This window comes from Salmo salar, chromosome ssa29 (assembly GCF_905237065.1).
Source record: "Salmo salar chromosome ssa29, Ssal_v3.1, whole genome shotgun sequence".
Classification (NCBI taxonomy): domain Eukaryota; kingdom Metazoa; phylum Chordata; class Actinopteri; order Salmoniformes; family Salmonidae; genus Salmo; species Salmo salar.
This window is the reverse complement of record NC_059470.1, coordinates 9,728,927-9,745,004: the sequence shown is the minus strand read 5'-3', so window position 1 is coordinate 9,745,004 and position 16,078 is coordinate 9,728,927. Positions and strand designations below refer to the sequence as shown.

Sequence of the window (16,078 nt, the reverse complement as noted above, 5' to 3'; positions counted from 1 at the left end):
TCATTATGTATTGTAATTAGATATCGTGAATACTTATTGGGTCTCATGAACTGCAGAGGTTGACCAAAATATCTAGGACCAGTTTATCCTACACACAAATATTAAATGGATATGTTGTAGGTAAAATAAACTTTCTTCGGATCAGCGTTTAGGAAGGACATTATTCTATCCCAGAATGCATCAGAACTTATTCACTCTGTAATGGTTATGTTCAGGTTCTCTGCCTATTGTGGTAAACAACGTTAGCTTGATTTAAACACGAAGGAGTAAACATTTCAATGTATTCTTCAATTATATAGAATTTCGCCTACACTGAGGAAACCGGCTTGCGTAATGGCGGACAGCCCCGGAGGTATGGTTACCACAATTATTTCGGTAGACTTTTGGCTTTCTAGCTAACACGTTTGGTTTGCTAGCCAGACGAGATGGGCCTAAAATGTAGCTAGCTACGATCATTAATCCACAAAAACTCTAGGCATCGTGATACAAGTTCATTATGTGTTGTATTTAGTTCCAACGTTTAAATGTGCATGTTTACGTGTTGTGTAGTGTGCTGATATTTTTAGCCAACAACCAAGTGGTTAGCCAGCTAGCTACCGTTAGCTAACTAACGTTGAATTTGGCTAACGTTAGCTTGTTGCTACATTTTCATTGCTTTGAACTATCTAAAACAGCCTAAATATCATTAAAAGTACTAAACAATTGTTGCTTAGTAAACTGTTATAGCTAGTTGACCACATCATTCATTAATTGAAACAGCAGGGGTGGTCAATTGCGGGATTTCGTTTCTCTGATTGATTGGCGCGAGTTTTCACATCTGGTTTCCCACATCATCATCATCATCATTTGCCAATTAGAAAGCAAATATGTACAATGTTTGTGGCCCTCAAGGACTGGGGTTGAAGACCCTGCCATCAAACAAGTTAACAGAGCCTTGTCTTTTTGTTTTCAGATGATGACTTTGAAGATTATGACAAGCCAGGTGCAGAGAGATCACGCAGGAGGAGAGGCGAAGATGATTTAGACAGGTATCTCAGCTGCTTGGTGTAACATACTGTAGCTCTCAAACTCTAGGCGGCATTCTGCCTCCTCCTTACGGTTCTCAGCCATTCACTTCGCCCACGATTGTCTCATGGGAACTACGATCCCGACACTGTGTTTTAACGTTTAGAAACATCAAATCAAACTTTATTTGTCACATGCGCTGAATACAACAGGTGAAATGCTTACTTACAAGCCCTTAACCAACAATGCAGTTCAAGAAAGAGTTAGGAAAATATTTACCAAATAATCAAAAGTAGTGCAATAAAATACTGAGGCTATATACAGGGGGTACCGGTACCGAGTCAATGTGCGGGGGTACAGGTTAGTCGAGGTAATTTGTACATGTAGGTAGGGGTAAAGTGACTATGCATAGATAATAATAAACAGTGAGTAGCAGCAGTGTAACATCAAAGGGGGGGGTCAATGTAAATAGTCCGGCTGGCCATTTCATTAATTATTCAGCAGTCTTATGGCTTGGGAGAAGAAGCTGTTAAGGAGCCTTTTGGTCCTAGACTTGGCGCTCCGGTACTGCCTGCCGTGTGGGAGCAGAGAGAACAGTCTATGACTTGGGTGACTGGAGTCTCACAATTTTTGGGGCTTTCCTCTGACACCGCCTAGTATATAGGTCCTGGATGGCAGGAAGCTTGGCCCCAGTGATGTACTGGGCCGTAGGCACTACACTCTGTAGCGTCTTAAGGTCAGATGCCGAGCAGTTGCCATACCAGGCGATGATGCAACCGGTTAGGATGCTCTCGGTGGTGCAGCTGTAGAACTTATGGATGATCAGGTGATCAATGCCAAAACTTTTCAGTCAAGGAACTTGAAACTCTTGAATTGGAGTGGGTCTAGGGTATCTGGGATGATGCTCATGTGAGCCATGACCAGCCTTTCAAAGCACTTCATGGCTACCGACGTGGGTGCTATGGGGCGGTAATCATTTAGGCAGGTTACATTTGCTTCCTTGTGCACAGACTATGGTAGTCTGCTTGAAACATGTAGGTATAGACTCGGTCATGGAGTGGTTGAAAATGTCAGTGAAGACACTTGCCAGTTGGTCTGCGCATGCTTTGAGTACACGTCCTGGTAAACTAAAGCAGGAAGAACCATCTGGCCCCGCAGCTTTGTGAATGTTGACCTGTTTAAAGGTCTTGCTCACATCGGCTGCAGAGAGCGTTATCAGACAGCCGTCCGGAATAGCTGGTGCTCTCATGCATGTTTCAGTGTTGCTTGCCTCGAAGCGAGCATAAAAGGCATTTAGCTCATCTGGTAGGCTCGCGTAACTGGGCAGCTCGCGACTGGGTTTCCATTTGTAGTCCATAATAGTTTTCAAGCACTGCCACATCCGACGAGTGTCAGAGCCGGTGTAGTAGGATTCAATCTTAATCCTGTATTGACGCTTTGCCTGTTTGATGGTTCGTCTGAGGGCATGGCTGGATTTGTCATAGGCGTCCGGATTAGTGTCCCACTCCTTGAAAGCGGCTGCTCTAGCTTTTAGCTCGATGCGGATGTTGCCTGTAATCCATGGCTTCTGGTTGGGATATGTACACACGGTCACTGTGGGGACGACGTCGTCGATGCACTTATTGATGAAGCCGATTACTGTGGTGGTATACTCCTCAATGCCATTGGATGAATCCCGGAACCTATTCCAGTCTGTGCTAGCAAAACAGTGCAGCATCCGCATCACAGGACTATCAGACCACTTTCGTATTGAGCGAGTCACTGGTACTTCCTGCTTTAGTTTTAGCTTGTAAGCAGGAATCAGGAGGATATAATTATGGTCAGATTTGCCAAATGGAGAGCTTTGTAAATATCTTTGTGTGTGGAGTAAAGGTAGTCTAGAGTTATTCTTTTTCTCTGGTTTGCACATATGGCATGATGGTAGAAATTAGGTAAAAACGGATTTAAGTTTGCCTGCATTAACTTCTATGGGCTACGTGGGACGCTAGCGTCCCACCTGCGGGACACAGCCAGTGAAATATCAGGGCGGCAAATTCAAAACAACAAAATGCCATAATTCAACTTTCTCAAACATACAACTATTTTGCACCATTTTAAAGATACACTTCTCCTTGATGTAACCACATTGTCCGATTTCAAAAAGGCTTTACAGCGAAAGCAAAACATTAGATTATGTTAGGAGAGTACATAGACAAAAATAATTACACAGCCATTTTCCAAGCAAGGACATGTGTCAATAAAACCCAAAACACAGCTAAATGAAGCAATAACCTTTGACGATCTTCATCAGATGACACTCCTAGGACATTATGGTACACAATACATGTATGTTTTGTTCGATTAAGTCCAAAAACAGCATTTTACATTGGCGCGTGATGTTCAGAAAATGTGTTCCCACCAAAACTTCCGGTGAATGTGCACATCAATTTACAAAAATACTCATCATAAACGTTGACAAAATATATAACAATTATTTAAAGAATTATAGATGGACTACTCCTGGATGCAACCGCTGTGTGTCAGATTTTAAAATGGCTTTACGGAGAAAGCACATTTTTCAATATTCTGAGTACATAGCTCGCCATCACAGCAAGCTATACAGACACCCGCCAAGTTCGGGGTCACCTAAACTCAGAATTAGTATTATAAATATTCTCTTACCTTTACTGATCTTCGTCAGAATGCACTCCCAGGACTGCTACTTCCACAAGAAATGTTGTTTTTGTTCGAAATAATCCATATTTATGTCCAAATACCTCCGTTTTGTTCGTGCGTTCAGAGCACTATCCAAAGGCATAACGCGCGAGCGAGGTATCAGAGACAGTCTAAATGTTCCATTACCGTACTTAGAAGCATGCAAACGCTGTTTAAAATCAATCTTTATGGTATTTTTAACGTAAAATTGCGTTAATATTCCAACCGGACAATAGCGTATTCATTCAAGAAGAAAAAGAAGGAACGGCGTGCTCGCGGGATCGCGCATATCCAATTCCTTTGTCCACAGGCAGTCCACTCATTGACTGAGCTCCTATTATCTGCCCAGTGACAGGAGAATGCTGAAATAACTTTCTGAAGGCTGTTGACAGCCAATGGAAGCCTTAGGAAGTGCAACGTGACCCCACAGAAACTGTAGTTTTGATTGAGAATCAAAAGAACTACAATTCTCAGACTTTCCACTTCCTGGTTGGATTTTTCTCAGGTTTTTGCCTGCCATGTGAGTTCTGTTATACTCAGACACCATTCAAACAGTTTTAGAAACTTCTGAGTGTTTTCTATCCAAATCTACTAATAATATGCATATTCTAGTTTCTGGGCCAGAGTAGTAACCAGTTTAATTTGGGTACGTTTTTCATCCGGCCGTGAAAATACTGCCCCCTACACCTCAACAGGTTAAAGTCCCCGGCCAGTAGGAGCACCACTTCTGGATGAGTATTTTCTTGTTTGCTTATGACCTAATACAGCCAGTTGAGTGCGGTCTTCGTGCCAGCTTCGGTTTGTGGTGGTAAATGGACGGCTACGAATAATATAGTTGTGAACTCTCTTGGTAGATAGTGTGGTTTACAGCTTACATAAGATACTCTACCTCAGGCGAGCATTGCCTCGAGACTTTGTTAGACATTGCGCGCCAGCTGTTATTGACAAATACACACACACCCGCCTCTCGTCTTACAAGATGTAGCTTCTCTGTCCTGCCGATGGTTGGAAAATCCCGTCAGCTCTGTTATCTGTGTTGTCGTTCAGCCACGACTCGGTGAATCATAAGATATTACAGATTTTAGGTCCCATTGGTAGGATAGTCTTGATCGTTTATCATCCATTTTGTTTTCCAATGATTGCATGTTGGCCTATAGAACGGATGGTAGTGGGGGTTTACTTGCCTACGAATTCTTAGAAGGCAGCCTGACCTCCGCCCCCTTTTTCTATGTCTTTTCTTCACGCAAATGACGGGGATTTGGGCCCGTTCCCAAGGAAAGCAGTATTTCCTTCGCGTTGGACTCGTTAAATAAAACATCTTTGTCCAGTTCGAGGTGAGTAATTGCTGTTCTGATGTCGAGAAGTTATTTTTGGTCATAAGAGATGGTAGCAGCAACGATATGTACAAAACAAGTTTAAAAAATAAATAAATGGCACACTTGGTTAGGAGCCCGTAAAATGGCAGCCATCCCCTCCTGCGCCATTCTCAACTATTAATAATCATTGCTTGTGTTACGGCCCTGATCTTTCATCAGCGAGAAAGAATACGTAAATAAAATAAAATATACACTTACTGTAGCAGTTTTGCACAGATCCATACAGCTATGGGTGCCTCCATCCGACGAAAGTACACTTCTACACTTCCCGAGTTACACTTACCCACAGGTGTTCGGGACATGCTAGATAGCTAATTAGCACAGGTGGTCGCCTCCTGTCTTCCTTCTGTTTTCCGTAAACAAGCTTTGTAAGATGGAGAAATGGCCGTGTGGGAACACTAACCTACATAAGGGACGCCGATGGCATTTCCCGTATGATTGATGAGGAACTCCATATTCCAAATGTACGGTCCCTTACTAGACGTCCGCAAATGTTTTTAAAATAGGCCGACGGCCTCAGGCCATGCCCCTAAATAGCTAATTAGCACAGGTGGTTGCCTCTTGTCTTCCTTCTGTTTTCTGTAAACAAGCATTGTAAGATGGAGATATGGCCGTGTGGGAACACTAACCCTATAAAAGTGTATCAAGTTAACCTTATCTTTTGTTTAAAAAAATAAAAATAAAAAATGCCACAGATATGAAAGATAAGGTCCTTACGCTTCTAAAACCGTACCACAAGCGATGGGTGTTAATGTTTAGAGCCCCGACGCTAGTTCTGAACAACACTTTCCCCATACAGAAGTCGCCTTCGTCCAATGACTCTTATGTGTGATGGAACTGAGAGTCATGATCAAGGGCTAGGTGTAACATGAATGTTTTAAACCTTTTTGCAAGTTTTACATGCCTTTTCCTTTTACTGACAGCAGTTTTGGGCTTGTCCTCTGACATTAGGCTATACTAGTACAGTAGTTCCTTACTCCAACTATGAAGCCCATAACTCATGCACAAAATATAGGCCTAAAATAGATTTTAGGCAGAGACTGTCTCTTGCGGAGACTTTGTCACAACGTGTGTTCATGAATGGAGCTTGGCGATTATGTACACAAAGTATACTGTTGTAATTTAGACTAAACAATTTTCACAACACTATAAGAAACAATATGACTATAATGAGCTTATGATCTGAATATGATGTAGGTTTATATGAGAAGACCTGGTAGGAGAGTAATTGAGGTGGTACATTTTGAAGTGCTTTCTCATGTTTGGGACCAACTGAACATGACCCAGGAGCGATACAGTGACTGCAGCCTATGAGAACAACATTTCTATCACTACTATATGGGCCTTGCAGAGTCGGGCCTAGTGTAAATATTGTGGAACATTGGCATCTGCTTATCGTAAACATGCCGTGTAAGAATGTAGCCTATTGCCCGGCCTTGCTCATGAGAATGACAATTTAGGCTTCATTAAATAATCTTGTCTAGGCTAGCTGTAAACGTGCGTGGAGAGTAGCCCAATATCTAGCTTTGTAAAAGGATCTACGCTAACTTGGTTGATCTCTTCTCTTAAAGTGATCTTGAGAGTGATTTGCTCGAGGAGGATTGGCTGACAGCCAAAAAGGTAAGACAAAGAACTCTCCCTGGCTTCTGTTTGTGATTATTTTCATAGCATTCATAGATGCCTCTGCCATGCTAACCTATTATGCATGCTGTTATTAATGTAGCCTACCAGCTGTAGGATAGGTGAAATAGCCTAGATCCCATAGTTAGTTCACAGTGACTTTTGACAGGGGGCTCTACCACAGGGGCGTTTATTGATTATTTATTAACCTGCCCAGATTGCCTTCACCACATGGGAAAAAACATACTTTTGGACTGGAGGAGACCCCCCCCCCCATGTTTATTGAAACTCACTATTTTATTGATTCAAATATTGACTTAATCTGTTAGATTAGCAATCCGATTTGAACATGCCTAGGCCTGCACATTCAATCATATTGTAACTTTTGGTTGATATTCGAGGAGTTGTGTTATAGTCGACCTTGCCATTTTAAAGCCTGGGCTTGCAAGGAATAAACAACATGAGCTAAAACATACTGATCCGTTCTGGCTTGTTTTTCTTTTTTTTTTTTTTTAGGATCCCTCAGAAGTGTCAGATGAGGAATTGAACGACGACCTTCTACAAAGCGATGAAGAAGATCAAAACATGTAAGTTAATTGTATCCACGTTGTCTGATCATGCTATTTGTGTTTCCATACTTAGTCTTTAGACAATTTATGTGGCAATTTTTGAGCTACAGTGTCCTTTGTTTATAATTGTGTGTTTTTGCCTTTCAGTGGCCAGGGCGTTAGCCTCAATGCTACTCTATGCGAATTTGACCAGCAGGTGAACCCCATAGACTACCAAGAAAAACTAGGAGATGTAGAGGGGGGCTACCAGCAGGAGGGGGGAGAGTACGTGGACGAGTACAGCCTGCCCAATGACATGGAGATACCAGACGGCCAAATGGAATACTCAGGAGAACAGGCTGGGGGCGACGGAGTGTTAGACATTCAAATCAATGAGCCTCTAGACGATGAATTTCAAGTGAGTCCTCGTCTCCCCTCTTTCTCTTTTACTCCATTACATCTTGAAACGATAACTTGGATTTATTTCCCTGTCTCAGGTTTCAGGGGGCACGTATCAAATATATTCAGGGGACGCTAAAGGAGATGTACGTTGGATAGGGGTTGAAGGTGGGGGGGGATTCATTATCACTCTCTGCCAGTTGATTTTTTTCCTTTCGTTGACAAAGTTGGTGTTGACATCTTGTTTGGCAGTAGGTAGGTAGCCCTGTATATTTGTCTGGCTAAAGAGCCATTTTGTGCGAGGAAGACGCGCTGCCAATCGGCAGAGGTTAACGCGGGGGGCTTTTATATCGGGCACTCGACTCGGATAAAGTGTCACATTGGTGGAAAGATTATTGACCTTCCTAAGGACACCCCATACAGTCCTGAAGTGGGATGAAATGATTGATGCGATTTCCTCTAGTTATTTCCCAAACCCCTAAGCCAAGAGTGAAGAGGGGAAAAGATGAAGACTAGATCAATGTGACATCTGTTATTGTCCTATTTACTAAGGCGTGATGGCTGACAAAAGACATCACTTTTTTTACACACTGAAGATAAAGCCTTTGATATTCTAAGTAGGGTTGCACGGTTCTACTTCATACTTACTTTGAAAACCCCAGTGAGTACGTAGAGCACGTTTGTGTGTAATAACTATGTTTACAAGGTCACTCGACTGCCCGTGCTTAAATACTTCTGTTTGCGGTGGTATTCAGAGGTAACATGTGGAACAGTTTAAAGGATTAATTCCTTTCTGTTCCCTTGGGACAGTCTGTCCGTCTATCCTTCTGCTGCAACGGGTATTTGTCTGCAATATTATGTTTTGGGTTGGCAGGTTAATGGTGCGGAACACCAAACACTGTCCTGCGACCTACACACTGACCTCATTTGACAGTCATGAATCACCTAGTGGCTTCTCACTGGAAGTATGTTTTGAAATGAGTGTAATTACGTGAGTTGTGACCACATGGTATATCAAGTACACGTTGGAGAGCCAACATTTTTTTTTATTATCATATAACTGGAATCCCGGGTTTCGGCACCGTGAAACTGTATTCAGCTTCCTGTGTGGGATGTTCCTCCTGGCATTGAGTCGTGAACTTCTAGAGGGGGCCATTAAAGCAGTAGCTAGCGTGATGATATTTTCACCACTGAGCCAGAGGTTGTTTTTATCTCCCCCCACATTTCTGTATATCATGTCAAACATTTACATCTCATAGAATTTCAAATGCCGTCAGGAATTGGTAACAAAGCCTGCTCCCACTGTTATGTTAATTCAAGAGGCTCCCCCTTTCTAACCCCCCCCCCATAATGTTTTCTCCTTTTATGCTTGCTGTTAATATTTTCATTAAAAGGAAACACAGCAGTATTTTTGGTTCAACCGTTATTCCTTTCACATTTCCATGGGGATAAAGTTAGGCTAAACCCACACAGGCTGTAATCTCAGGCCAGCGTTAATATCCTGCTAGCATTGATAGTAAATATGAGCCATAATAGGATGGTAGAATGTACAATACATCTATGACACTCTGGATCTCTCCACTTGTTGTTGTAGGTGGATGATTACTCACCAAGCTATGGAGGTGGAGAAAAGCAGGAGGAGCAGGCAGAGCAACAGGAAGCCCCAGAGGAGGAGGAAGTCTCTCAGCTCGCAGACACAGTGGTAGGAACAGAACGGGTCTCCTTCACTCACTGTGTGCGTCCTAAATGGCACCCTATTCCTTCTATATTCCCTATACAGGACTTTACGTTTTAGCCAGTTGTCCTTTGGACAAGTATTTTTATTATAACTTGTCGAAAAGCTCAAGTCGCTTGTCCCCTCAAAAATTAATGGTCTGTAACACCATTTTTACATCATTGTATGATGCAAGAAACCACTTTACAAAATAAAATGCATTACTATCTTTTTTACCATAGAGAAACAGATAAAAATGTAGGCTACACTATTGGGTTCTTATATTCAAACTTGTCTCAAAATAAAACACTGCCCCTTTAAGGCTCTCCTGGAGGATGGCTGGTCACCCTTGTTGCAATATTTTATAGGCTACCATTACAATTACAATCCCCCAAAAACATGTCTACGGTTCAAAACAGACTCTTGGACGACACATCTAAAATTCATACAACCACTGCACATAAACTCACCAAAAATAGAAACGTCCTCTCACTGTCAACTGCATTTACTTTCAGCAAACTAAATATTTGTATGAACACAACAAAATTCAACAACTGAGACCTAAACTGAACAAGTTCCACAGACATGTGACTAACAGAAATTGAATAATTTGTCCCTGAACAAAGGTGTGGGGTCAAAATCAAAAGTAACTGTCAGTATCTGGTGTGGCCACCAGCTGCATTAAGTACTGCAGTGCATCTCCTCCTCATGGACTGCACCAGATTTGCCAGTTCTTGCTGTGAGATGTTACCCCACTCTTCCACCAAGGCACCAGCAAGTTCCCGGACATTTCTGGGGGGAATGGCCCTAGCCCTCACCCTCCGATCCAACAGGTCCCAGACATGCTCAATGGGATTGATATCCGGGCTCTTCACTGGCCATGGCAGACCACTGACATTCCTGTCTTGCAGGAAATCATGCACAGAACGACAATGCCACCAGCCATACTGCTCATGCTGGAGGGTCATGTCAAGATGAGCCTGCGGGAAGGGTACCACATGAGGGAGGAGGATGTCTTCCCTGAAACGCACAGCGTTGAGTTTGCCTGCAATGACAACAAGCTCAGTCCGATGATGCTGTGACACACCGCCCCAGACCATGACGGACCCTCCACCTCCAAATCGATCCCGCTCCAGAGTACAGGCCTCGGTGTAACGCTCATTGCTTCGACGATAAATGCGAATCCGACCATCACCCCTGGTGAGACAAAACCGCGACTCGTCAGTGAAGAGCACTTTTTGCCAGTCCTGTCTGGTCCAGCGACGGTGGGTTTGGGCCCATAGGCGATGTTGTTGCCGGTGAGGACCTGCCTTACAACAGACCTGCAAGCCCTCAGTCCAGCCTCTCTCAGCCTATTGCGGACAGTCAGAGCACTGATGGAGGGATTGTGCATTCCTGGTGTAACTCGGGCAGTTGTTGCTATCCTGTACCTGTCCCGTTGAAAACAACCATTTTCAATCCTTGCCATAGATTTTCATGTAGATTTAAGTCAAACTGATAATCGACCACATTCACTGTCTTCTGTAAGCAACTGCAGTGTCAATTTGGTCTTGTGTTTTAGGTTATTGTCCTGCTGAAAGGTGAATTTGTTTCCCAGTGTCTGGTGGAAAGAACTGAACCAAATGTATTCCTCTAGGATTGTCTGTGCTTAGCTCCATTACGTTTATTTTGTTATCCTGAAACTCCCAAGTCCTTAACAATTACAAGCATACCCATAACATAATGCAGCCACAACTATGCTTGAAAATACGGAGAGTGGTACTCAGTCAGTAATGTCTGTTGTTGGATCTGCCCCAAACATAACACTTTGTATTCAGGACAAAAAAGTTAATTGCTTTGCCACATTTTTAGCAGTATTACTTTAGTACCTTGTTTTCAAAGAGCATACATATTTTGGAAAAATTGTATTATGTATAGGCTTCCTCCTTTTCATGCTCTAGCTTAGTATTGTGGAGTAACTACAGTGTTGACCCACCCTCAGTTTTCTCCTATCACAGACATTAAACTGTTTTAAAGTCACCATTGGCCTCATTATGAAATTGCTGAGTGGTTTACTTCCTCTCTGGAAGTAAAGGACGCCTGTACCTTTTGTAGTGACTGGGTAATGTTCATTAGGGATAGCGGGACACCAGCCAACAACATCTGGTGAAATTGGAGGGCGCGCAATTCAAATAAATAATCGTAATATTAAACATTCATGAACATACAAGTATCTTATATCGTTTAAAAGCTTAAATTCTTTATCTAACTGCGTTGTCTGATTTACAATAGGCTATATGGCGAAAGCATACCATGCGATTGTCTGAGGACGGCGCCCCACATCAACATATTTTTCAACCAGCACAGGCTTCATAAAATCACAAATGGCGATTTTTTTAAATTATTTTTTTTTGTATTTTTTTTGTATTTTTTTTGTATTTTTTTGTATTTTTTTATTTAATTTTTTTTTTAAATGTTTTAATTTTTTTAATTTTTATTTATTATTATTATTATTTTTTTAAGTTAATCACTTACTTTTGAAGATCTTCCTCTGTTTGCAATCCCAAGGGTCCCAGCTACAACACGAATGGTCGTTTTGTTAGATAAAATCCTTTATATCCCAAAAAGTCAGTTTAGTTGGCGCCGTTGATTTCAGTAATCCACTCGTTCAAGATGCAGACAAAGAAGTCCAAAAAGCTACCGCTAAACTTCGTCCACACAAGTCAAACGACGTTTCTATTTAATCCTCAGGTACTCTAAAATGTAAATAAACTATAATATTTCATACCAAAAGTAGTATGTTCAACAGGAAAGGAAAATTAGTAAGCGTGCGCCCCGAAAGACTGATATTGTTCTGGTGCTCTTCTCACCAAAACTCAATTCTTGCTTGTTTTTCAATAAACAAGCCTGAAACCTTGAATAAAGACTGACATCTAGTGGAAGTCATAGGAATTGCAATCTGGGAGACGGATTTACGTAAGAACAATAGGTTTCCATTATAAGAGCCGGGGACCTCAAAAAACAAATAAAATCATGTTGGATTTTCACCTGACATATCAATTCTGTTATAGTCTCAGACATTATTTTAACCGTTTAAGAAACTTCAAAGTGTTTTCTATTAGAGGTCGACCGATTTATGATTTTTCAACGCCGATACCAGTTATTGGAGGACCAAAAAAGCCGATGCCAAATTTTATTTATTTAATCAATTTAGCCTCAAATAAATAATGAAACATGTCAATTTGGTTTAAATAATGCAAAAACAAAGTGTTGGAGAAGAAAGTAAAAGTGCAATATGTGCCATGTAAAAAAATGGTGACGTTTAAGTTTCTTGCTCAGAACATGAGAACATATGAAAGCTGGTGGTTCCTTTTAACATGAGTCTTCAATATTCCCAGGTAAGAAGTTTTAGGTTGTAGTTATTATAGGACTATTTCTCTCTCTACCATTTGTATTTCATATACCTTTGACTATTGGATGTTCTTTTAGGCACTATATTATTGCCAGTGTAACAGTATAGCTTCCGTCCCTCTCCTCGCCCCTACCTGGGCTCGAACCAGGAACCGATTAATCGGTCAACCTCTATTTCCGATTAATCGGTCGACCTCTATTTTCTATCCAGTGCTACCAATTATATGCATATCCTGACTTCTGGGTCTGAGTAACAGGCAGTTTACTTTGGGCACGTCAGTCAGGCGGAAATTCAGGAAACTAGACCCTATCCCAGAGAGGTTTTAAGCTATTATTGCACACAGTGAGTCCAATGTATTATGTAAGTTGTTCAGCAAATTGTTAATCCTGAAATAATTTCTTCTTGCCATAACAAACGGGTTGAATACGTATTGACTCAAGACATTTCAGCTTTCATTTGTAAAAATTTCAAAAAACCTAATTCCGCTTTGGGGTATTGTGTGTAGGCCAGTGACAAAAACATTTTATATTCAGGCTGTAACACAACTACATGTGGAAAAAGTCAAGGGGTGTGAATACTTTCTGAAGAAAGACATGCTTCATAAAATGATATAAAATGTCCAGGTTTAAAACAATTAAGTTTATGGTTGAATCATTTTCTAAATGCTGACCGCCTCCGCTCAGATTCAAGGTGGGTGATGTGTGGTGCGCAACGCACTGTCCTTCTCACTCTGGTCTTGTGACCATTTAGACATTAATGTTAATTATCCTTCATTATATTTGTCAAACATGATTATGTAAAAATAGATTTGAATGTTATTCCAATGTTTGCTTCTCTGATCCAATTATTGTCTTCTCTGATCTAATAATTGTTAGATTGTTATGATTATTCTGTAAAAAAAAAAGTTTTACTTGTCCATACGGATAACTTAAATCTGTATTTTTGTCCGACTATTTATTTAAAATTGTACCTGGACAAGAGGACAAGCGTTAATGTCGAGCCCTGTTATATAATGCACTACTAAGACGCTCTGGTCAAAAGTAGTGCACTATATAGGGAATAGGGTGCCATTTGGGACACTAACCAATAAGTCAAAGCCACTCTCTCTCTGATGCCTCTTTGGTGCCTTGCATTGAGTCAATGGCTGACAATTCTGCTATGGACAATGCATAATTTATGAAAATGATAAATGTTGTTTGTAGCTTATTCAAGACTTTAGACTTACGTCTTTTGTAAGGGACCACCAACATAGTGTCTTAACAGGGCGTTGGGCCAGAACCACTTCAGTGTACCTTGGCATAGATTGTCTGGAACTCTATTGGAGGGATGCGATTAGTGTTGCATGGGTTTCCACATTTTTTATTTTACCTTTATTTAACTAGGCAAGTCAGTTAAGAACACATTCTTATTTTCAATGATGGCCTAGGAACAGTGGATTAACTGCCTTGTTCAGGGGCAGAATTACATTTTTACCCTGTCAGCTCGGGGATTCAATCTTGCGACCTTTCAGTTACTAGTCCAACGCTCTAACCACTATGCTACTTGCCGCCCCGGTATACCGGTATCACGGTACCAAAACGTCATGATACTTCTGACACCAATATTGATTTATATCGTAGTTCCGTTTCATATGATACTGCCATATTTTTCATCCCTACTGATCTAAAGATCCTGCTAGTGCATGTTTATAAAGTCAGTTTATAAATTCAGTTGAATTCAAGTAATAGCCACTAGTCTCTTGTATGCGCAGGGCCAATAATATCCACTTCACTCATGTGCATATCACGTGTGGCAGCTGTAATCAGCCAGCTACATGCTGTTTCAGCCCTCACTCACCTGCTTCTCTCTGTCCGCTCTTCATGCGCATCTGTTCTTCCATCAGCTTTTAAAATATACACTGAACAAAAAATATAAACGCAACCTCCAACAATTTCAAAGATTTTACAATGAAGTTGGTTACGACCCCGAACTGCAGTTGTCGAGCACACAGTTGAGCTTCTCTGAGACCGTTTCTGACAGTTTGCATAAATTCTTTGTTTGAAGACCCACAGTTTCATCAGCTGTTCGGGTGGCTGGTCTCAGACGATCCCGCAGGTGAAGAAGCTGGATGTGGAAGTCCTGGGATGGCGTGGTTACTTGTGGTCTGTTGGATGTACTGCCAAATTCTCTAAAAAGATTTTGGTGGCGGCTTATGGTAGAGAAATTAACATTCAATTCTCTGGTACAGCTGTGGTGGACATTCCTGCAGTCAGCATGCCAATTGCACACTCCCTCAACTTGAGACATCTGTGGCATTGTGACAAAACTGCATGTTTTAGAGGGCCTTTTATTGTCCCCAGCACAAGGTACACCTGTGTAATGATCATGCAGTTTAATCAGCTTCTTGATATGCCACACCTGTCAGGTGGATGGATTATCTTGGCAAAGCTGAAATGCTCACAAACAGGGATGTAAACAAATTTATGCACAGAATTTGAGAGATGCTTTGTGTGCTTATGAAATCTTTCTGGGATCTTTTATTTTAGCTCATGAAACATGGGACTGACACCTTTTTATATGTTTTATATTTTTGTTCAGTGTAATTTAGCCGTGATGGTGAGCGGGATGCAGACCCAGATGAGTCTGTTGGTAGATTTGTACATTTGTTACATTGGAGCAGAGCGCACAGTGAGCGACGTTGATACATTGTATCATTTCATCACCTGTTATAAGCAAGAGCAAAGATCATTCTGAGTAGACTTTGCAAGATCACCTTCATGTAGCCTCTGAGTGCCAAAGGGAAAAATTGACAGCCATGCTTGCAGCTTTACAGCAAAGAAAACTAGCATAAACGGTTCAAAACAACAGTATGACTCATATTTCCAGAGATGCCTTTTTTTCTATCGGGATTTGCGCGCATTTAATATCATTTCACAAACCATGTCGTGTTTTGTTTTTTGAACTAATCCCTGGTCGCTAATTATTGGCTTGATAACAAATTACGTTGTTCAGTCATGTTACCTAGCTAGCTAACAACCTGGTAACTTGACAGTAGGTTTAGGCAAATTTCATTGGCACAGGAAGAAAGGAAAAGGGTCTGCTACTCATGATATGCTTCAAAGGTAGGATTCATATTGGCCTAATGTGAGCCTAAACTATATAAAAAATCTATTTCTGGTGCTCCTTAAATTTTGTTCAGTGCCTAACCTTTTAAAAGTTGGGAGCAGTGTTTGTGGGAGAGCGAGAGAGTGATGTAAGTTTGAGAGCAAGGGAGACGGTGCGTGGGCGAGGAGGTTGTGTGTCTGTTAACTCTAGTAAAGCTGTCATGCCGTTTTTGTTTTTTAGTTTTACT

General features: G+C 41.4%; 1 protein-coding gene across 9 annotated transcripts in view; it reads left to right on the top strand.

Moving 5' to 3' along the window:
* Positions 1-185: 185 nt before the first annotated feature.
* The window catches only part of rbm33a (RNA binding motif protein 33a), a 50,463-nt gene continuing 34,570 nt past the window's right edge, over positions 186-16,078 (top strand). For 7 of the 9 annotated variants that reach the window (XM_014180673.2, XM_014180677.2, XM_014180676.2 and 4 more), the window contains exons 1-6: positions 186-352; positions 953-1,028; positions 6,647-6,695; positions 7,212-7,282; positions 7,412-7,661; positions 9,237-9,344. In XM_014180673.2, coding sequence (XP_014036148.2) covers positions 334-352; positions 953-1,028; positions 6,647-6,695; positions 7,212-7,282; positions 7,412-7,661; positions 9,237-9,344 — 573 coding nt within the window. In that variant the 5' untranslated portion in view covers positions 186-333. Of the gene's footprint in view, positions 353-952; positions 1,029-6,646; positions 6,696-7,211; positions 7,283-7,411; positions 7,662-9,236; positions 9,345-16,078 lie in introns of those variants that run through there. The other 2 variants (XM_014180678.2, XM_014180679.2) reach the window with 2 other exon arrangements.